The sequence below is a fragment of the Cryptomeria japonica genome, chromosome 5 (genome assembly GCF_030272615.1).
Source record: "Cryptomeria japonica chromosome 5, Sugi_1.0, whole genome shotgun sequence".
Lineage (NCBI taxonomy): Eukaryota > Viridiplantae > Streptophyta > Pinopsida > Cupressales > Cupressaceae > Cryptomeria > Cryptomeria japonica.
Window position 1 is genome coordinate 97,337,976 of NC_081409.1, and position 24,860 is coordinate 97,362,835.

Below are 24,860 nucleotides of genomic sequence, written 5' to 3' on the forward strand. Positions count from 1 at the left end.
TTGTCGCATGATAAGTGTTTGGAGAAAAAACATAATCCAACTCTTATAAGAAATTTGTCTCCCTTTACGAAGAAACAAAACGTATAGATGCAGGGATGCTTCCCATGTTAGATGGGAAATGAAAGAGGGAAGCATGATGAATGAAGATAATCTCTATAAAAAATGGTCATATGTCTCCTTGCCCATAAAATATGGTGGTGCCACAATCTATTTAAGAACTAGGAGGCAATTGATATAGAACAATCCACAAAGATAAATATACTAAAAAGTATCCTCCAATAAAATGTGAAAGACAATGATGGTCATGTTGATCACAAATGATGAAAGAATCATTAAGTAACTCTAGAGAAGAATTCAATGAAAGGGAAGGCAGATCAACTATCTTTGAAGAAGAATCAAAAACCTATGAAGAAACCTTGACTAAATGTCAAACACTTCCAAAGAATCATAGTCATAAGGTATCTAAGTTAAAGAGTGAAGAGGCAAAATTGTATTGCCAGGGAAGGGTTGAGTATTAGGATCTCCGTATAACTCTCAAATATGTGTCCAAAGAGCATGAAGACTCTCAAAATCAATAATAGACTCCAAGATACCATCATCTACATAATAAAAAATAACTCTAAATACAAGATCCCCATTGCATTTCCGAACAATTTTTTGATGAGTTGTGTCAAATAAGAGAACAAGATTATGCAAATATGGCAATAAATGAAACCCAATAAGATGATTGATAATGTCATTTCTCCAATGTCTATAATTCTCCCTCTTTAAGATGATTAAGGAAGTTAAAGATGATTAAAGAATGATGAATTGATAAATCTATGCATACTATCATATTCTTCAAAGTATCAAAGATAGAACAAAAACCTCCAAATATTATGGAAAAAAGAACCAACGCAGGGCTTGCAAGAGAGGTTAGAAAGCAAGGCTTGCAAGAGAGGTTGATGACGATTGATTGGCATTAGAAGTCACTGGTAAAAAATCTCAACGGCTATTAGAATGTCATTATAAGATGACCACTACAAAATAAAATTGCAACCTTGAACAAAAACATCAGCAACTACTTCTAAAACATATCTGTATATTAATGTCTTTACAACCATATTGATGTCCCTATAGGGAGGAATGAACTTTGTAGAAACAAATAGTCGCCTGATTGCAAAATCGCAGCCAAGGAAAAGTTTGTAATATGTTGGTCGCACCATCTTCATATGCTGCTCGTTACTTGTATTTTACTTTTTATGCACATGATGATTCGCCAAAAAGAAGGGATATCAATTTCCGAGGTACTAATGAATAGTCGGCCACCTTTATCAAATATCACTCCAAGGTGAAATATCAATAGAAAGTATTGAAGTTGACTTGACCAATAAACCACGACTCCAATATTAATGCACAACTTTTGATTGATATTTGCTTCAAAACAATAAATAGATATTGATTGGAGAAAAATTTATCACTTCCCTTGAATTAATATATGTATTGTTGTTCAATGCAAACATCTAATTGACTCTCTTTATAACGAATAACTTAAATCACACACTAAGCTTTAATTTATAGATTTAAAAATGTTAAACATTCAAAATTGACTAACATTCTTCAAACTTAATATATTACTTAATATATATTTTAAGACCGGCCAATTTATAAAGGCCACCATCAAGGTATTATCAATGCCTTCAATAAAAGTTACCACTTTTTAAGACTAGCGCTGCAACTAATATGTACGCCAAACATAAATAAATGCCAGGTTGAAAGTGAAGTCGACTGATACAAATGCAGCAAACAATATCAGTCAAAGAGAATATCTTGACCCGGTCACCTTTATAATCGCTCTAGTTCTTTTATTAAAATGTTTCTTATTAATCTCTGATTATCTATAGGCAGAGATTAAATTTTTCATCATGCTCTTTTTCAATTAATCTATTGGTCTGGAATCGTGTGGGATGTTTTATCCTATGAATTTCATTTATAAATTGATTTTTTTTTATTCTTCTATTTTGTGATTGTCTGGTGTTATTTGAGCAGGTGGTTTTTTAAACTTTCATCATTTACAAATTTGGGAAAATCATTGGGCAGAGAAAGTGCAGGTGTCATTCTTAAAACAGTTTGCGTGCCCTGCCTGTGCTTACACATTTGGGAAGAGAAAGTGCAGGTGTCAAATTCTATGGAAGGTCTCATTGTTTCCTGTAATGTTAGAGAGGTATTGTAGTGGGTTGTACATTTTTGGATGTTCGGTTGTACAGAATCTGTGAAGTCTTATTCCATACTTTACTTGTGGTTGCATGTTTTGGATACATTTCTGCATCTTTAATCCCATGTGCTGCTGATAATTATTTCTACCATGGTGAGTCCTCTATTTTCCATTATGTTAATAGCTTGAATTTTTTTCAGGTAAGTCATATTTACTTCGTGTCCTATTCAATCTCTTCATTACATTTGCTCTTGAAATAACCCATGGACAGTCATATATAATGACTGTTTTTACAAGTTTAGTCAAATTTCTACAATATTTGCTTGTATATTTTTCAGACTATGGCATAGGTATAAAATCATTTTCTACAATATCTGCCCAAATTTGAACAAAAGAACAACCTTACTCGATGCATACGTCTTCTCAGTGTATAGATGCTATGACTATAATTGTCTTTGGCATGGTCACAGCTGAATCTCTTGTACCCTATCCTTCCTGCCATCATTTGTATATATATATTACTGTACGTTTTTATTTTTTTTCTTGAGAGACTAGTAACTAAGATGTGTTATCCCCTTAAGTATTGTCAATTGCAATCAATGGGAGCAGGCTCATTGTTGCACAACCCTGCTTAAATAATAATCCTGGCTCTATTTTATTGAGATTGGTGGACTTTAAAGTTTATTGTCTGTTTGGTCTTATTTCAAGTCTCCTAGTAAGTTTGCACATCTATAAATTTTTAGAACTGAGAAAGACTACTTGATCTGGGAGGATCGACTAATAGTGGGTCCTACAGCAATGCCAAGACCATTCTCAAGTACCTTATGGTACTTGCGGTAACTTTAATATGGTTTGCAGTTATGTTACGAGAAACGAAAATCGAAACAGAAACAGAAACGGCGAGAAACGGAATAAATATATATATATGTATGTATGTATGTATATGTGTGTGTTTTTTAAAGTTTTTAAAATACAAAACATAATCAAAATGATTAAGAATATTATAGAATTTCAGTGAAAAAATCAAAATACACTTATATGTGTGTGTTTGTTAAAGATTTTAAAATACAAAACATAATCAAAATGATTAAGAATATTATAGAATTTTAGTGAAAAAATCAAAATACACTTATATGTGTGTGTTTGTTAAAGTTTTTAAAATATAAAACATAATCAAAATGATTAAGAATATTATAGAATTTCAGTGAAAAAATCAAAATATATTTATCATAATGTTTGCAATTATGATAATTTTAGGGAAAATATTTCTATGAAAATTTAAAATCTAATGGATAGCTTCTTAATTAGAAATTTACTTCATAATTTCTAATCTTAAATTTAGAAAAAAACTAAAAAATCAACTTCCAAAACTAATAATAATCCCAACTGGAATGAATATTTACAAAACGCTAAAAAATCAAACTCCTTACTTCTTCCAAAACTGATAATAATCCCAACTGGAATGAATATTTACAAAAAGCTAAAAAATCAAACTCCTTACATAGACTGCGCAGAAAAGCTTGGTGAATTTTTTTTAAAAAAAAAAATCAATGCAAAAACTTTGGGCACCGCTCAAAAATCCGTTTCTGCACTGTTGAAACCTGTTTCGTTCGTTGAAACGAGAAACAACAGGCTGTCGTCTCATTTCTGGCAACAGAGGTTTGCAGTAGATCGAAGCACCACCTAAATGCTTGCAACAATATAAGGATTGTCCAACCATCCCAAGCAAGCATTGTGCATACTCTAGTAGTTGCATAGACCACTCTACCTTAGGTCATGCACTTCTGTGATGATGATACTTCTACCTAACATTTTTGTGGTTTCTACAAAAGATTCAATAGGATTCAGCACACCTCCGAGTCAAACCACAAAGTCGAATTCACACTATTTCTTACCATGTTGTTTTGAGCATTGTGTGGTTAACATTGGACAATGTAATCAATAGGTCAATTTGGAGAGCTTTAGCTAGCTACCAAAAATAAATTTCCAAAAGAGCTACATTTTAAGTAAAGTGAAACAAGGTCTAAAAAGGCATTTGCATCTAGCTATATTTTTCCCAGCAATAGGACCAGCAGATGTTTAAAGTATTAAACAATACTACATGGGGTATTGATCCAAGAGCATCCCCGGTCAATGAGCAATCTTGCATCAACCAAAAAATATATTTGTTTTTCAGTTGTCCTTGTTTCTATGTTACTTTCGGAATTCTCCGATAGTTGTCCATTTCCCATATCGGTTCAGATTCTTGGCTTCTAGACATGTTCTTATTCCTTGTTCTAGATTTCCAGTTCATTTGGAAACTTTTCCAACAATTTATTGCTTCAAGATTGGTTGTTTCTTGGTTCCGGAGTAGTTTTGAGCTTAATGGCTAATTGGAGATTTTTTCTCTTGCGGAGCAATTTCTTGACTTGCAGATCTTATTTGTACCACATATGATGTTCCTAGGCCCTTGGCCGACCTTCCTTGGTGGTCCGCACTTCATTACTGTCTTTGGCAGAGGTGATCTTCACGCTTTGGGGTTCGACCTATCTTACATGTTTCATTTTCCTATCTCTAGAGAATGTGATCTTTTAGGGCTGACCCAGATATGTTCTGGATGCTATTTATATTGTTGTAATTGATCCTTAGAAGGGAAGCGAATATGGTATGAAGATGAATTTGAGTTATGTAATTTGGATACCTCTTGGGGGTCTGAATAGATTGTAATCTGGAACGTGAGTTGTTTTAGGCCTATTAGCCTTATGTACACCAGATGTTGTCGGTTGGTTTATGGCGAATCTATGATGTTCTGGATGTTTGAATCAACATATTCTCTATGTTTTTATGTTTCTTCCATTGTGTTACTCTTGTTGCATGATCTGGATTGTTCTCTTTGAGGACCCTCCACATTATGACTGCAATAAGTGGTATCAAAGCTGGTTGCGAACCTTGAGGCATTCCTTGGGTGAACAGATCGTCAATTTGAGGTACGATACAAGATTGTTTAATAGATTGCCAACAGACAGGTAATTGAAACTTGTAGTCAAATTGTCGAGCTAAGGCAGTTGGACCGGAGCAAGGAGAAGATGCTACCAAGAAGGGTGAACTCTTGAAGGGTAAAGCAGATGAGGAATGATATTCAAAATGTGTTGGCTGGTTTGCTAAGGAATCTAGAATTGGAGGATGAGTATTAAGAGGCTGGAGAGGAACTAGAGGTTGAAGAGGCTAAAAGACCACAAGATGAAAGGGAAGATATGTTCCTTAGAGCGGTGGCACAAGTGAGTAAAGTTCATGAAGTGGAGGTTTCTAACTTTTCAGGTATGTTAAATCCAGAAGACTTGATAGACTAGATCAGAGAATTGGAGGACTATTTTGAGTTTGAGGATATTAGAGATCGGTAGAGGGTTAGGTTAGCACAAACTAAGTTGAAAGGGAATGTTTCTTTATGGTGGAAAGAGCTACAGAGAGATAGAGTGGAGAATGATGAGATGAAAATCACCTGGTGGAGACATATGGTTGCAAGATTGAAGGCTAAATTCATTCCAGGAGACTATGAGTCAGAATTTTTTAAGAAGTTGCAGAACTTGAAGTAGAGGAACATGAGTGTAAAAGAGTATACTGAGGAATTCTACAAGATGATGATTTGATCTGGACATAGAGAGATGGACAGAGAGAAGGTGGCTAGATACATAAATGGACTTGGGTTTAACCTTCAAGATGAGATGAATATGCTGAATATTTTTATAGTGGAGGAGGCTTACCAATATGCTTTGAAGGCTAAAGATAAAGTGAAAAGAAGACAACAGAATAATCCTAAGGAAGAGAGAGATATGCAATGAATAGAGGGCAGATGAGTGATAGTATGGAGAAGCAGACTACTGAAGATTAGTCAAGATCTAAATGGAGTAAAGAACCAGATCATAAGACACAAAGAGAAGGGAATGCAATAGCAGCAGGGAATTCATGGGCAAATATTTCAAGTGTGAAGAAACCAGACATAGATCTTATGAGTGTTCCTTGAGGATTGATAAAGGAATGGCAAGGAATTTCATAGCACATGAGGAACCGGATACTGGAGCTACAAATGAGAACATAATAGCACCCGAGAAGGGAGAATCCCCTATGTTTAGAAGAGTCTTGGTTGAGCAGAGCAAGGAAGAAACCAAACCTACACAAAGGAATAATATTTTCCGGACTGTATGCAAATCAGGTGGTAAGTGTTGTAAGGTTATTATGGATACCGGTAGCACTAAAAATTTGGTATCAGAGGAGATGGTAGAGAAGCTTGGTTTGAAGAGGATTGAGCATCCTTTGTTGCAAGGCATGTGCCCTTGATCTCTATGTAGCAAAAGAGGTGTGTTTGCGACATGGCTTAACCACCTCCTATGGATTCTATAAGTCTAGTGGTTGTGTCGAGCATTGACAGATCGATCTTTTGGTGCAATAGAAACCACTACCAACAATTGGTATCAAAGTTGGGTCATGGGTTCAAACCCTTCTTGTGCTAAGGGGGGATTGTTGCAAGGTGTGTGCCCTTGGTCTTTGTGCAACAAAAGCAGTGTGTTTGTGACATGGCTTAACCGCTTCCCGTGGATTCTATAAGTCTAACTTGGTTGTATTGGGCATTGACAGATTGATCTTTTGGTGCAATGACAACCACTTCCAACATCCTAGTCCTTACAAGGTGAGTTGGTTAAAAGATGATCATGTGGTAGAGGTGAGAATGCAGTGCTTGGTGAATTTTAATATTGGACCCTTCAAAGATGAAGTCTTGTGTGATGTTGTGTCTATGAGTGCTTGTCATGTTGTTGGGTAGACCTTGACAATGTGATAGAGGAGCTCTCTATGATTGTAGAAGAAACCTGATCACTATTAAGAAGGATGGACAAAAGTTTACTTTGGCTTATTTGAAGGAGAAAGAGAAGGAAGTGAAGAACTTGAGTCTTGTGAAGAGTTGCAAGTACATTGAGAAGCAAGATGCATAAGTTATACCGGATGATGGCATGGATTTGAAGAAGGATCTTGTGGATGGGACTCTTAGCAAGATGGTACCAGATGGTAGTGAAGTTAGAGTAGTGGTGACAAATAAGATGAGTGTTGGTGGAAGGAATAGATCATATTTGTGAAAGAAAGAGGGGGTAATAAGAGATAGTGTGCAGGTATGAACCAAGGAAAAAGGGGAGAAGAGGAAAAGAAGTTGGGGAATTCAACTGAGTTACCGGAAGGGGTAAAGAGGAAGAAATTTACAGACAAAAAAGACATTTGGATTAGAAATGAGCATGGGATCTATATTCTAAATCCTTTTCGATGTTCATGAGTTGCCTCTCATGGAACATCTTTTTCCACCTAGGATGTCAGATGTAGGAGCATCCCCGGTCATTGAGCAATCTTGCATCAACTAAAAATATATTTCTTTTCCATTGTTCTTGTTTCTATGTTACTTTTGGAATTCTCCGGTAGTTATCCATTTTTCATTGTGGATCAGACTCTTGGCTTCCAAACGGATTCTTATTCCTTATTCTATATTTCTACTTCATTTGGAATCTTTTTCCGGCAAGTTGTTGCTTCCGGATTGGCTATTTCTTGGTTCCGGAGTAGTTTTGAGCTTAACGGCTAGTTCGAGATTTCTTCTCTTGTAGAGCAATTTCTTGATTTGTAGATCTAATTTGCACCATGTACGATATTCCTAGGCCCTTGGTTGATCTTCCCTGGTGATCCATACTTCGTTATTGTCTTTGGCGGAGGTGATCTTCACGCTTTGGGGTCCGACCTATCTTACACCTTTCATTTTCCTGTCTTTAGAGAATGCAAACTTTTGTGGCTGAACCAAATGTGTTCTGGATGCTATTTATATAGTTGTAAATGATCCTTAGAAGGGAAGTGAAATATGGTATGAAGATGAATTCATGTTATGTAATTTGGATACCTCTTGGGGATCCGGATGGATTGTAATCTAGAATGTATGTTGTTCTAGGCCTGTTAGCTTGTATGTACACCGGATGTTGCCAGTTGGTTTATGGTGAATCTATGATGTTGTGGATGTTTGAATCAACATCTTCTCTATGCTTTGTTGTTGCTTCCATTGTGTTACTCTTGCTACATGATCTAGACTGTTCTCTTTGAGGACCCTCCATATTTTGACTGCATCGGGTATTCAATATTTGACACAACTACATTTGTATGCATGTATTGAAAATATGAAAGCATAGATAAGCCACATGAACTGTTTTAATAATGTCATCCCCAAATACATCCTTCTCTATAATAAACACATATTGTTCAATGCATGCACTAGCCATCTACTTCTTAGTTGATTAGCATGAAATTCAATCCACCAAATGCACTTTTCTAAATTCACACAAGGCTTTTACATCCCTTCAAACATTACAAAATCTCAAAATAGACTAAAAAAAGATTTATGTTTGTTTATAAATAGAAGCAAGGACAGTAGGAGTAGGAGAAGATTGAGAAGTAGATTCACCAAAAGATTAACAATAAAAATGACTATTTGGAAGCCATGCATTATCAAGCAAGGACAGTGTGTATAATGTTTTCTCTCCAAATGTTCATTGCATGTAATACTGACATGATATTCTTATTTCATTTGCATAGTTACATAATGTTAGATTTTATATACATTATCTTTAGGTGTGAGGTTTATGAATATGATGAATAAAATTATGTTTCTATAAATTAAAATCTCTTAAATTTCAAGGTATTACTGTTGTCATTATTGATAATCTAGCAAGAAATGTTTGTGGCCATTCAACCCATTGAATAATGCCAGAATAAGTGCCCACTGCATTAGTAGAGACACAGTGTTAAATGATATTTATTTTTCCAGTGGGCTGGATTAAGACAAGAGGAAGTACCAAAGTAAAGGCTAGACAATTGATGCATCTTCAAGGCTCATTTTAGAGGCGAGTGTCAAGAGATGAAAAAAATATAGGTAGACTCCATGAATATGCATCACATTCAAAGTTCCATGCTTCTTGTAGAGACACCTCATATAACAACAATCTTCCTAAACATGTCATTGAAGACAATACTAGCATAGTCTTACAAGAGGCTCACTAGAAAAACTATGACTAGCTGTCAAGAGTATGGGAACAACTAGCCTCACAACTGCAGGTAGATATGAATCTGAAAAATATATGGCATATGCATTTATGTGTGTCTATGTGGATGTTGCAATCATATGTTTCATCCAAATCAAATAGAAAATCTTTTAGGATTTCATCCAGCTAAATATGGAGAGAAAACACAACCCATTAGAGGAATTTTCCACATTTATAAATGTTTAGTTTTGTCAAAATATTTTATCCACAAGTAATACAACATACATCGAATGATAATCAAGGGAATGGTAAGGATTAAATTAGTACATCTATGAACTTTTAAAAGCAGGATATGATATAGGACAAACAGCTATAGCAAGAATTATATTTCTCAATAAGGATTGGAAGTGCTAAGACAAATTCCATTGAAAGGTAGGCTATATTATGTGGGCAACCAAATTTGTTCAAACATCTCTTCTAGTTCCATTGAAGAGCCCAACAACTATGGAGTTGGATTCATAATTTATTTCCCTTTCATCTAGATCCTTTCTCCTAGCATATGGCTCTTTTGCAATATTTTACCTACATTCCCTTCAAGTATACTGCAAATTGGCATTATTTCAAGGTGGAGATCCTCTTTAGCATCTAGAAAGAGAGAAACTTTCTATTTTTTTCTCATTTCTCTATTGATACAAATTTTTTAATTTACTTTAAATCTATCATTTTCTCAAATATTTTGTTATAGATCTAGGTGTTGGCTCATAAGGTTTTTAATTTACTTTAAATCTACCATTTTCTCAAATATTTTGTTAAAGATCTAGGTGTAGGCTCATAAGGTGGCCCTAGAGGTGGTTCACTTGGAGGAGCTACTTGACCATTGGGGTAATATCTCATGCACTATTGCCAAGGTGCATCGAGATCCTTTCACTTCTCACAATCATTCTCCTCCTCATTTTATGTGTATATTTTAGAGTTTTGTGGCTTACCACTCTTAGTTCTACATGTCCCAAGATCCTAGCCTATTTATTAGTGCTTTGCATCTCCCACCTAAGGATGTCACTATTAGGTAGCCTTGTGCAGGGACGGAGTCATCGGCTCATGGTGTTTTTGTTTGGCTAGCTCCTAATGCTTTGGCTAGCTCTTAATTACCTCTCTCCTACTTAAGGATGACACTACTAGGTAGCCTTGTAGGGGGATGGGGTCATCAGCTCATGGTGTTTTTGTTTGGATAGCTCTTAATCCTATGATGTGGTTCCCCTGGCTACTTATGGAAATCTCTCTATGCACACCAAAGACAAAGATAAAATCTAAATAAGATGAGGACCTATTCTATCTTTGATGTCATCATAGACCCCGTTAGTGTAAGAGGCAAATTGAATGATTAGGATCTTTTTCCCCTCTGGTTGTTTTTATTTTGGCTACTTAAATTCTTTGTTTTATGTTGTTTTATCTTTTCAAGCTCTATGCAATCAACATTGGGGGTGTGATCTTGTATCCAAACTTTTTTTTTTGTGAATGTGTTTAGTATATTTTCTAATAAATAGAATGTCATAAAAAATACCTATGTTATTACACTTGACTTTGATATGTCCTACTATATAAAATTACTTTTTGTATTCTTCCTTCCAAATAATGACAATTATTTTGGTAGTTTTTCTTACATTCATTCTTCTTTTGCTACAACAAATTGAACTCCTCTAAAAATGGATTTCAAAAGCTTTCCTTATAAATAAATTTCTCCAATATTTTAAATGAATAACTTATATTGTTTCTTGATAGTCAAAACAACCTTAAAAAATTTGCAAGATACATCATTCAGCTTTATTTGATATCCCTTCAATAAATTCACTAGAAACCATAATTACTTTTGAGAAAAAATATAATTTACTTTTCTAGATGGTGTGAAATTCCTTTGGTCATCCTAAATTCAATTTATTTCTTCTCTTGATCCTATACAATTTGTTAAGTTGCAACTCCTCCAAGAGAAACTAATCTCAATGCCTCTCTATTTTTATTTTCACAAAAAAAATTATTAGCTGTCACTTTCCTTAAAAAAATGTATTTTTGTTCAAGCATATTCCTTTTAAGTGATGGCTTCTACTTTCACTCAAACCTATTCTTTATTAGTAGCTTTTTCATTATGATCTTTTTGTGGTATTAGTATTTCTTAAAGCGGATTTCCTTCTTCCCTACTCCTAATTTTTTTTTTCAAAATCTGACTTCAAATTTTTAACTTATTATCCCTAGATGAGTAGCCTCCTTTGACTATTATACACACATTGCAACTAAATATTTGAAAAATGTGTGATTCCCTTCAACTTCATTAGGTACTCTACAATATTATTTAATGCGAGGTTGGTAGCTTATTTTTTATGCATATGATTCCTCTTTTGTTGGTGAATATTAAACTTCAAGAGCATTGCAATCCCTTAAGGGATGGCTTGATTGTTAAATTGGTGGTAGCAGATTCTAGATATGGTGGCTAGAATACTCACTAGTTAATTATGTGATTCTTCCTCTCATCCCTACTCTATTCTTACTTTCACTTGGCAATGATGGATTTTAAACTTATAGATAGATTTTTAATTAATGGAAAATGGTGTGGCTTGGTTATCGGAAAAAAAATTAACCGATGGCTTCTACTTTCTATTTTGGCCATTTAAAATATTAATGATGACAACGTTATTCACCTTTTTAATATTGTTCTTATATATTTCAATAGCCTCAACTTCTATTATATCTTCTCTTTATTAACTTGGTGGTGTTCAATCAAATGGAAACTTTTACCTTGTCTAGTAACTACGTCTCCAAGACCTACTATTCCACCTTTTTCATTGAATCTCCAATGCTAGCTATGACCTTATTGATTTCCTCTCATAATAGCCTCTTACTAATCACTATGATCTTGTCTTCAATATCTACATAATCTCCTCTTCAACTTTCAACAACTTATTCAATCCTTAAACAATTGTTTACTTATGAAATCCAATTTGCATCCTCTTACTAATAGTTGTTACGAAAAATGTACACATTTAATTCTTCTTATTCAAATTAGTGTTTTCTTCTTACCATCATTCCCTTGTTTCTTTTAGCTTTGTTTATTCCCTCGAAACATCTTTCAAGTGCTTCATCTCTTTTCTTCTTCTGCAGTTGTCAGTTGGATGTTCCTTTGTTGATTTCTTCACAAATAGTAGTGAACTTCTCTAAGTTCTAGAATCCTTTCTTGAATAACAAAATCTTTGAAAACCCATGATCTAGAATCCATTCTTGAACAATAGAATCTTTGAAAACCCATGATCTAGCCTATTTTTTATGCCCTTCCATTCACTAATGAAGTTCTCTACCGATTGAACTATTGGCACCTATTTGGTTGCTCCATTATTGATATGGGTGTTGCTTATTTCCAACACCCTCTACCTTAATCCACAGTTCAAATTCTTGGGGCTCCTTTTTCTAGCTTTGATACAACTTGTTGGATGTTACATCTAAATGAAAGAACATTAAAAAATACAAACCTAACATGCACATATTCATCATATCACAAAGTTAAATTAGAATGCTTTAGAAAGATTCAATTCTATTCAGTTTGAACATAAAAAATAAAAATATACAAAACGTGAATGCTTAAACTTTCACTAACTTCTATTCGATCACTTAATCATAGGACCATATAACCATCTTTATTATAAAAGAATTGCATGATACCTTATTAAAGACCTTGAAAAAAGGCTTAAAGATTTAATATATTACATTTAAACTAATAAACTACTTCTAAAAATAAGATATTTACTATTTTGAAAGAAATTACATATTCCAACATAGACTGGAAATGATCGCCTTTCGCCTTTGAAGTCAACCTCTTCAGGATGAAGATTTTACAATCATAGACAAATAAATGGAAACATTTACAACAAGAGAATTACAAGAAATTGTTTCTAGCACACACAAGAAACTTTTATTTATTTGAATGAATTACATGGTGCATCAAACAAGGTCTTCTTTACTAACTATTTTATTCACACACATTAACTATTTATAGAGATTGGATCTCCTAAAAATAGTCATTAACAAGACTTCTTTGTTCTTTGTTCCTTTCATTTAATATGCAAAAACTCTATATAGAGCATTAAATATATTGTTAGTCATGAATTATGCATGTGAAGCATTGAATGCCAACATATTCATTCTTGATGCTAACCAGACTTACAAGATGATCACAAGTTTTGTAAATTGATCTTTTGCACAACTCATTGTGGAACAGTTTTCTAAATAGATCCTATGCAAAAAATCTATATATAGAGCATTAAATATATTGGTGGTCATGCATTATGCATATGAAGCATTGAATGCCAACATATTCATCCTTGATGCTAAGAAAAATCACAAGATAATCACAAGTTTTGTAATTGACCCTTGTACAACTCATTGTACAACAGTTTTGTTAATTGATCCTTTGCAAACCATTGTGCAACATTACATTACTCTAGTCTTATAGACTCATTTGGTAAAGTCCTTGTAGAAGTGTATGCATGTACTTATTTCTCTCCTTCATGAGATAGAAAAGACTCATAGCACACTAAATTACATCATTTGTTATCAACTACTTGACTCAAACTCTTTCAAACTTTCTTGACTATTATCTATTTTTATATACAAACATTTATATTTTGAACATGTTTGTTACCTTTTCAAAGTAATTCTTCAACCCACAAATTGAGGGAGGACAAAGATCCCAATGCTTCTTTGTTAAATTAGGTCCTTCCTTATGACAATGTCAGAATTGCATCACCCACAAATTGAAGAAGGAAAAAGATCCCAATGGTTCTTTGTTAAATTATGTCCTTCCCTATGACAATGTGAGGATTGCATTATTTGAGCTGATTTATGTGAACCATTACTTCTATCTTTCTTGGGTGTCATAACTGGCTGAATGAGCTCTATAATTGCTTGACCATGCTTTAACAAACCTTGTCCATTATACCCCTTTTCTTCATGATCTTCAAACTAAGATTCTTTCCAAAACAACTTTTACCATTAGCATAATAGACTATAGAATTTGTACAAACTATAGAATTTGTAGATTGAAATACAACTTTACCTTCAATCTTATACTCTTTACATAAACAGTTTTAGCTGCATCATCCATATTAAATGGGAACAAATTACTTTAATCACATGAAACATCACATACAGAAAAACTTCAAGCTTGGACTCTCATTCTCTTTTTCCAACAAGTTTAACCACTTTTCCAAATCAATATTCTTCCTTTGGACTTCATCAGACAACTTTAAATTTTCTGTTTCCTTTTAACTTTTTCCAATTATTTTTGAAAAATGTCATTTTCAAGAAACTTCTCATAAACATCTTTTCCTACTTATCTTATCCTTTCTATCATTTCTAAATTACACTTTTTTTTTTACATCAATTCTTCTTTCAAAATATCATTCTCACAGATTAGAGTTGCATTCTATTTTTTTAATCTTTTTTTTGGTCAATTTTCCCCATTAAAACAAATTAATTTCACCTTTTACTGCATATGGATCTTTACCTTTAGATAGCAGCTAGGTTGCAAGCTCCTCCATGACTATTTCCTTGAGAACAGTGGCTTCTTTAATTAATCAAATGAGACTTCTGTTCTTTCTATCCCAACAATCTTCTGTGATTCGTCAACTTGGTGGCACCTTCTACATGCAGTGAACATTTTTTCCAGTTGCAGGCAACAATGGATTTTGTATGACAGTGATTCTTTCGGCTTCTTTCAATCAAATTGTACTCCTTCCTTGACAAGGGCAACACATTGAATAGTTGCAGCTTTGTTCACGACAGCAATTACTTCTTCCAACTTTGACTTACAGTCTTTCCTTGACAGATTTCTCCATAGATGCAACTAAGTATAATCATAACTAAGTACAATTGCCTTTAAGCAAAGCTCTTCTAAATGTTTTCAATCTTTACCTTTTTCTCGTACACACGATCTTATCCAGCTCACAATCTGATGATCTTTCTCAACCTGCTCAGATCTTTCTTCTGCGACCATTTAACCTAGGAAACACGATCTACCAAGCTCCTATACCAATTGAAGACTTTATAATCATAGACAAAAGAAAACAAGAACATCTACAGCAAGAGAATATTGTAAGAGATTGTTTCTAACACAAACAAGAATCTTTTATTCATTCAACTCAATTGCATGGTGCCTCAAACAAGGTCTTTCTCACAGATCTGCTGACTTGAGACACTCATTGTTTCAAAACAGCATGAGAACATCTCTTTATACAGATCGTATCTTCTAAAAATAATTATTAACTGGATTACTTTTAAAATAACCATTAACTGAACTTCTTTGTTCCTTACATTTAATATGGAGAAACTCTAAATATAGAACTACAAATATATTGCTGGTCATGCATATTGCATGCGAAACATCACCTGCCATCACAGGCAGGCATCTCAATCAGTGCAGTGAATGGTTCCTCCGACGTGCTCCCAATTGCAGATGGAAAACTGTAACCCCTGAATTCATATGGAGTTTGTGATGCTTGTCTTGAAATTCTGGTCTGCAACAATATTGCATCGTCATACTTTAGACTGTCATTGAATTTTGTCTTTCTTGTCCCACCTCTTACCCATAAAAGTTCCTCCACGACCTCTTTCATCGACGGTCTTTTCCTCCTTTCCAAATGAAGGCATTCTCTTGCTAACCTTCCCATATCTTCCATCTGCTGCAGGTTTTCCTCCTCCAATATTTTGCTATCCAAGATTTCTGTGAGGCGGTTATCATTAAGTCTGGAGAGAAAAAGAGTAGATAAACTCCACTCGTCGCTGGCCCTTTCTATGGAGATGGGTTTCAGAGATGTTAGAAGCTCAACCATGACTACACCAAAACTGTATACGTCGCTTTTGTCGGTGAGTTGATACGTTTGGAAGTACTCAGGATCCAAGTAACCCCTTGTGCCCATTATATTAGTGGTGAGATGTGTGTCGTTGGAAGCGGAGATGAGACGAGAAATCCCAAAGTCTGCAACTTTGGGCGAGAGTCTCTCATTCAAAAGAATATTAGACGATTTTACATCCCGATGGAAAATGGGTTGAGATGCTCCAGAGTGTAGATATGCCAGAGCCTCCGCTGTCTCGATTGCAATCTGCAGACGTGAAGCCCATGGCAAAGACCCTTTTTTGGAGTGTAAACGTTCAAACAATGTTCCATTCGGAACGAATTCAGATACCAGCAACGGAAATTTAGTTTGGATGCAACACCCTAACAATTTCACAATGTTTCTGTGGTTTATTTGGGAGAGAATTGCAATTTCATTAAGAAACTCATGATCATCCTCCAGATTCAAAGCTTGCTTGGACTTTTTGATGGCCACAAGGGTACCATCTAATAGAATGCCTCTGAACACGGTTCCGAAGCCCCCAGTTCCCAACACCATTTCCTTGGAATAATTATTAGAAGCTCTTGCCAATTCTTTTGCAGAAAACATTCTCAAGCTTTCTCTACCCACTCTAGAAGCTATGTGTTGCTGCAACTGCTGGAAATACTTGGCCTCCAAAAGTTTAAAGTGACGTTTCTTTAGCCAGCAAACCACAAGAGAGGCTGCTAAACAGACAACCACAAACGAAGAGACGGATCCTGTGTATTTTACCAGACCAGACATTGAAAAAAAAAGAGTTATCTTACACCTATTTTCGAATATCTTTTAAGGCAAACAATTTAAACAACAGAAACAAACGTAGTGCATTTAATATTTTACCTATGATTGCAGGAAAAACAGCGCGATTTGAACTTGTGCGCATGCATCTTGTTCCATTTTGAAAGCCATCTCCTTGATAGCCCTTTGCACAAGAACACTTGTATGAACCTATCGAATTCAGGCATATTCCTCCTCCCTCTGCTCCAACGCACATATTCAACTTTTTATCGCTGCACTCGTCTATGTCTGAACAGTCATCATCACTATGATTAGAAACCGTGAGATTTGAGAAAGAACACATGATACTAATTACAAACCGTGAGATTTGAGAAAGAACACATGATACTAGTTACAGTTATAATTATGAAAGACACGGAGGTTATACCTTTACAATCTGTGCCGTTCATATAACCATTTCCTTCGTATCCAGAAAGGCATTTGCATACGTGCCCTTTTACGGTAGGAGAATCACTGCATTCTGCGTTAATGGAGCAAGAATAATTGGAAGTTCCTTTAGCCATGTAACAATTCTGAAGGCCGATACCCCAGTTAAGGAGGAGACCATAAGAAGCCTTGGTGCCTTTTCCCCAAAACAGACTTGTTGTATTGTCGAGGATCTTGAAGGTGGAGGGGTCGAATATGGTGGAGAAACCACACCTCTTATCAGTTTTGTTCCAAGTAAACACGCCTCCGCCAGTGAAATTTATCGAAGGAAAATTATTTGGAAGGTTAACTTCGCAGCATCCGTAGCGGCAGTATGGTCGATCAGTTTGAGGATCACATATTGCTGTACATTTCACCTCTCCCCAACCCTCAACTATGTAGCTACCGGATGTCTTGCAGCCGACAACCACGAACTTATTGGAGTTTGAAATAGTGAAAGGCCCATCTGAAGGTAGATTGAAGTAGGTTGTCCCAAAGCTGTTTCCACACGTCCAGGCATAGTTACGAAAGGAGTCTATGACAAGGTAACCCGTATAACCGATCTCCATGATCTTATAAGGATAAAGAAACCCATCTTTAAAATTACCTTTAAGCTTCCCATTGGTATGATTACCAACATTGACATACAAGAACGGAGCCAGCATCCCAGTAACTTTATCCACCTCACATGCGATATTAAAACCAGGGTATCCACAACCAGAATTGTTGATCCAGAAAGGGTAACTCACACTCACTGAACCGCAGCTTTCAGGTTGACATTTTGCAGCAGTAAAGCTCAGCAGACAGACACAAATTACAAAGCGAAGCACAACTCCACAGTGGATTTGCGTTTGCATCAACATTTTCTGTTTGACCAAAACCAGATACTCAATCATCCAAATGACAGGAAAAAGATGTTAACGTATGGAAAGCCGCGTGGAATTAGGTAGTACTCGCAAAATACCTACCTCCTAATGCTGACTAGTCTTCGAGATGATTTATTCAAACGTCAGATATGTAAAATGGAAAATGAATCTCATTATTAAAATCTAACTTACTGTGCTCAAATTCATGCTCCAATTATAAAAAACACAAGTGCCTCAACATTTGCGTTACATAAAAATTTAAACTATGTGCCTCAAGTACAGAGTATCTAATAAATGATGGCAATATATGAAAACAAATATAGATAGAACAAGAGTAATATGTATAAACAATAATAAATGGAAAAAGATAAAGATTAAGAAACTAAATTTAACCTAAAATACATACCAAATGCTACCAGAATATTATATTAAAGAAATTATCTTAAAATAATTTTAAAATTATATAAAAATTGATACCATTAAAACGCACCCTCTCTCCCTCTCTCCCTCTTTGTCTCTCTCTACCCATATATATATACACTATTTCCCTTGCCAAATATCTCCATCTCACTTTCTCTTTACATATATCTCTATATCTCCCTCTCACTGTATTCCTCGTATTTATCTCTCCCTCTTCTTCTATATCATCTTAATCTCATCCTCTCATCCTCTTGATCTGTTCCTTTCTATCTCTCTATATCTATCTTTATCTCTACCTCTACCTCTCTCTATCTCTCTCTGTATATTTATCTCTCTTCCTCTCCCCATCATCATCTCTCTCCCTCTCCATCTCAATATATTTATTGCTTCCAAACCTATGTATCCCTCTATCTCCTCTCTATTTATCTCTCTCTCTCTCTCTCCTCTCCATATCCATATCCTTCTCCAACTCTATCTCTATCTTCCTCTCTATCTCTATCCCCTAGCTCTATCTCCTTACTCCTCTCTATCTCCCTCACTCTTCCCCCCTTTATTTATCCCTCTTTCTATCCCCTTCTCTCTCCCACTTTGTCCCTCTCTCCCTATTACAAACACAATAGGACCATATTAGCCATGGAACCTCCTTTACTACACAAATATATGCAAAAATAGACCAAAATGTTTCTGAATTGACCTTTCACTCATCTTCAGCATACCCATTGCACAACAAGGTGTAGTTTCTAGTAGTATAATTAGGAGGGAGTGATAACTTAAATTGATAAATAATTAAGGTTTAAAAGGTTTTAAGAGTAAAGATTTTGGATTTTGTAAGGTCTATTGTTTAGGTTTCAAAGGTTAGTCATAAGGTTTAAAATTTAGAGTTTGGAATTCAAGGTTAACATTTTAGGGTTTAGAAATCAAGGGTTTAGTTTTTAGGATTGCATATTCACTTCTTACATTAAAATTTATTTTTTAATATATTCAATTATTTTTGTTTATTGCATAGATCAATTTGTTTGTGTATAAGATTTAGTGTTAAGGTCTAAGGGTTAAAATTTAATGTGTAAAGATCAAGATTCAATTTTTAGAGTTTAGGATTCACCTTTGATGTTCATCTTTCAAAATTCACTCTTCAACATTGAGATTTAGAGATTTGTGTTTCATTTAGCATTTTGCATTCATAAGTTATACTTTCTGATTCAAAATTAACAATATAATTCAAATGTTTGAGTAGTGTTTGATGTTAAGGTTGATAGTTTATGGTTAAAGGGTAAGGGCCTAGAAATTAGAATTTGGGGTGTATATTTTAGTTTCAAAATTTTAGGTCTTAGGTTCATGTTTTAATCTTAAGGGTTATAACATCGAATTTTTAAATTTATGATTTATTGATTTGCATTAGGTTGTCACATTTAGTGTTTAAGATTTTGTTTTTAAGACTCCTATTCAAGTTTCATTCACTTTCTAACATTAAGGGTTATAATTTTATTTCTCATCATTTAGGTTGAAATTTAGTTTATGGCTTACTAGTCAAAATATAAAAGTCAATAGTTAGAGTGTAGAATTTAGATTTTAAGGTGAATATTTTATGTTTTAGGTATAAAGTTCGTGGTTAACGGCTTAGGTTTCATATTTAATGTTTATATATTTGATTTAAGGGTTTAATATTCAATGGTCAATATTCAGATTTAGTGACCTCTATGCTTAGTGGTCTTTACTCAATTTTCATTATCTAGTATCTAGACTCAATTGTCTATGTATAGTGTTCAATGCTATGTTTCATCATTTAGGCTTCAAGGGTTAAGCCCTAGGTTTTAACATTTATGGTTTAAGGTCCAAATTTGAAGTTCAATATTCCAAGTTAATTGTTTACATTTTGATATTTAGCGGTCTATGTTTAGCACTCAACATTTAAAATTTAGATATTATAATTTAGTCTCTCATTTGCATTCAAGGCTAAATATTCAATATCAATGGTTATATGTAGGGTTTGATTTATTCAAATTTAGTACTAATACTAGTGCTATTAACATCATTTAATTTATATTCAATTACTTGCATTAAGTTTAAAAGCTAAGAGTCATGGTTCAATGGTTAAATGTTAGGCCTAGGATTAGGAGTTTAAGATTTAGAGTTCAAATTTAAGGTTTAGCATATCGCATTCAAGTTTCAAGTTTTTGGTCTAATATTCAATGAGTAGCATTGATATTTATTAGTCTCTGATTAGTGCTCTTCTTCCAGTGTTTATAATTATTTATATCCATGCATAAGGTTCGGTGCTAAGGTTCATTGTTCATGGTTCAAGGGTAAAGAACTAGTACTTACCATTTAGGGTTTAGAATTCACATTTGAGGTTCAAGATTCAATGTTATGATTTCTTTTTTCTTTTTCTTTTATCATTATTTATTATTCAAAATTTATTGGTCTAGTATGTAACTAAGAAATATCATATTGCTAGCATTGTCATGTTCTCCTCATTTTAAAATAAATAGGTAGGACCAAACTTACATTTGGTTGAGAGAATTCCTCTAGGAGCACTAATAGATTTTATAATTCACACTAGGGTTTAGATTTCACCATTCAATTTTTATAGTTTAGAGTTCATAGTTAAGGGTTCCCTTGTTATGGCTGGTGTTTATAATTTTAATAGGTTTCAATTTTAGGTTCAATTATTTGAGATATATGCCCTCAATTTGTAATAGTTAGGAGATTAATATTTATGAAACATTACTTTATTACTTATTGCGATTCTAGTGGTGTCGGGATAGTTTTTGGTTATGGTAGTGGGTGGCTGTCTTCTAATGGTAGTGGTGGTTGGCCTGATTCTTCTAAGGGATTTCCCAAGTTGGCTTTAGCTATATCACTTGTTTGTGATGATAAAGACAAGGGAGAACCTGAGAAGCTATTGTCGATGAAGGGTGGTCCTTGCTTGATGTCACTCTAGACCTCGCTAATATACTTGTTGCTTAAGTTTCTTTTTTTTTATACTTATTTGGTCTCTGGGCTCTACCCATATGATTGTTACTTTGTTTAGTTGTCATTTTTCTTTCTACACTCTACCTATGTGACTTTGCTTTAACATTTCGGGTGATGCCCATGTGACTATGATAGCTAACCTTGTGTCCCTCTATATATATTTTTTTTAAATATGTATACATTATTATAAATTAATAGAAACTAAAACACGTATTCATAAAAAAAAGTTGAAATTTGTTATTAATATTATTATTTTTTAAGCTTTATATTATTATAATATTGTATTCTTCGATTAGATGTAAATATTAAAAGAGATGTCCAAATTAGTGTTGATATAATTAGAAATGGAGACAAACTTTAACAGAATATTAGTGAAGTGGTTGATCCTCATATTAATATAGAAGATGGTGACTAAGCTCCTCCATTCAATAATTTAAATACTAACCTTATAGAAAAGGTCAAAGAAAAAATAAAGACCAAAGGAAGTTGGACCATTCGAGTGATATTCACAATGTATTTTTTTTTATTGAAAATTGTAGATGTATAAAAATGACCATATTCCTAAATGAATATTTTATGTTCATTTCTCTATTTAATTAAATCCAATTTAATTAAATTACTCGCATTCCTCTATTTAATTAGGTAAATTACTCAATTAAATTCACTATACCCATTTAATGAATAAATCATTTTATTCAATTAAACCCCCCCTATCCACTTTTAATTAAATTCAAATTTAATTAAATAGTTATCCTAAATTAAATAAATCTAATTTATTTAATTATAACCAAATTGAATTAAATTACTTTATTTCAAATAAATCCTATTATCCCTCCATCCACTTGCAAAATCCTAAACCCCTTTCTAATCCCTTCTAGAATCTTCTAATCGCTTCTAATTAACCTAACCCCTCCTCTAAACTTTGTCACATCCCTAAGCAAAGGGAAGTCACTTCTCAAACCTCAAAGTCTTTGATAACCATTAAAAACTTTCAACCTTCAACCACTTAATTCCTCAAAGTCTTTGATAGCCATTAAAGGCTTCCAACCTTCAACCACTAAATCCCCCAAAGTCTTCAATAACCATTAATGGTTAACTCAAACCCTCTTACATGGTTAAAACATTTGTTTTAACTCAACCTTCATCCAACCCAAGGGTCTCATCAGGACGTTAATGCTTTGACCATGATTATCTCTTAATCATTTGCACAAAGGTTTATCCTTGGATTAACTCTTAATCCATTGGGTAATCCTAACTTAGACTTGACCCTTACCCTCTAGATAACCATGAGGTCTTCTCAGGCCTTTAATGCCTCCAACCCCTTTTCTCAATCCAACCCTATGTTGACACTTGTCACCATTTCATTGGTGCAATTTGTGCACATGGATCCCCAACTTTCAAACTCAACCCTTGATTGAATCTTTCAGTCCTGGCCATCCATTGCCCTGTTTTTGCTATAAATAGAGCTCTCATTCCTCCATTTTAGATCATTTATCATATTTTCACATATTAAGTTTTATAAACACACTTTTCCCGCATACAAAAACAAATAAAAATGTTCAAAATATCAATCGATAGAAAGATTTAATATATGTTAGATGGCTAGATGGCTATTTTATAAGTATTGCAGCCGACAAGCAGGAACCTAGTGGAGTTTTAAATAGTAAATGGGCCAGCCACCCATGTGAATGTGGCGTAGTCGAAAAAGGAGTCTATGACTAGGTACCCACCTACGTCTGCTCACTAGTCTTCAAGATGATTTTAATAAACAACATTGCAATACGAATGGGTTGATCTTTTCTTTCTTCTTTTTTAAAATAGCACTTGCATCCTATTGACGTGAAATGGTTACGTCGACACTTAGATTTAGTTTCAATAATTTATTTGGAGGGTAGAGAAATCGTGGAAAATGAAAATTGTTTTGTTAAAAATAATTGTGTATAATATATGTTAGATGGCTAGATGGCTATTTTATAAGTATTGCAGCCGACAAGCAGGAACCTAGTGGAGTTTTAAATAGTAAATGGGCCAGCCACCCATGTGAATGTGGCGTAGTCGAAAAAGGAGTCTATGACTAGGTACCCACCTACGTCTGCTCACTAGTCTTCAAGATGATTTTAATAAACAACATTGCAATACGAATGGGTTGATCTTTTCTTTCTTCTTTTTTAAAATAGCACTTGCATCCTATTGACGTGAAATGGTTACGTCGACACGCAGATTTAGTTTCAATAATTTATTTGGAGGGTAGAGAAATCGTGGAAAATGAAAATTGTTTTGTTAAAAATAATTGTGTATAATATATGTTAGATGGCTAGATGGCTATTTTATAAGTATTGCAGCCGACAAGCAGGAACCTAGTGGAGTTTTAAATAGTAAATGGGCCAGCCACCCATGTGAATGTGGCGTAGTCGAAAAAGGAGTCTATGACTAGGTACCCACCTACGTCTGCTCACTAGTCTGGTTATATGTAGGGTTTGATTTATTCAAATTTAGTACTAATACTAGTGCAATTAACATCATTTAATTTATATTCAATTACTTGCATTAAGTTTAAAAGCTAAGATTCATGGTTCAATGGTTAAGTGTTAGGCCTAGGATTAGGAGTTTAAGATTTAGAGTTCAAATTTAAGGTTTAGCAGATCGCATTCAAGTTTCAAGTTTTTGGTCTAATATTCAATGAGTAGCATTGATATTTATTAGTCTCTGATTAGTGCTCTTCTTCCAGTGTTTATAATTATTTATATCCATTTATAAGGTTCAATGCTAAGGTTCATTGTTCATGGTTCAAGGGTAATGAACTAGTACTTACCATTTACAGTTTAGAATTCACATTTGAGGTTCGAGATTCAATGTTATGATTTCTTTTTTCTTTTTTTTATCATTATTTATTATTCAAAATTAATTGGTCTAGTATGTAACTAAGAAATATCATATTGCTAGCATTGTCATCTTCTCCTCATTTTAAAATAAATAGGTAGGACCAAACTTACATTTGGTTGAGAGAATTCCTCTAGGAGCACTAATCGATTTTATAATTCACACTAGGGTTTAGATTTCACCATTCAATTTTTATAGTTTAGAGTTCATAGTTAAGGGTTCCCTTGTTATGGCTGGTGTTTATAATTTTAATAGGTTTCAACTTTAGGTTCAATTATTTGAGATATATGCCCTCAATTTGTAATAGTTAGGAGATTAATATTTATGAAACATTACTTAATAAGTATTATCATGATGAGCATTAGAACCACAC

The 24,860-nt window shown here is 34.0% G+C and overlaps 1 protein-coding gene across 1 annotated transcript; it reads right to left on the reverse strand.

Annotated features, from left to right (window-relative positions):
• Positions 1–15,429: 15,429 nt before the first annotated feature.
• LOC131053778 (wall-associated receptor kinase 5) lies at positions 15,430–18,211 on the reverse strand. Its single transcript, XM_057988428.1, has 3 exons — positions 17,311–18,211; positions 16,986–17,171; positions 15,430–16,864 (listed from the first exon to the last, which is right to left on the reverse strand). The coding sequence occupies exons 1-3, from the start codon at positions 18,209–18,211 to the stop codon at positions 15,657–15,659; spliced, it is 2,295 nt and encodes a 764-aa protein (XP_057844411.1). The 3' UTR covers positions 15,430–15,656.
• Positions 18,212–24,860: the final 6,649 nt, after the last annotated feature.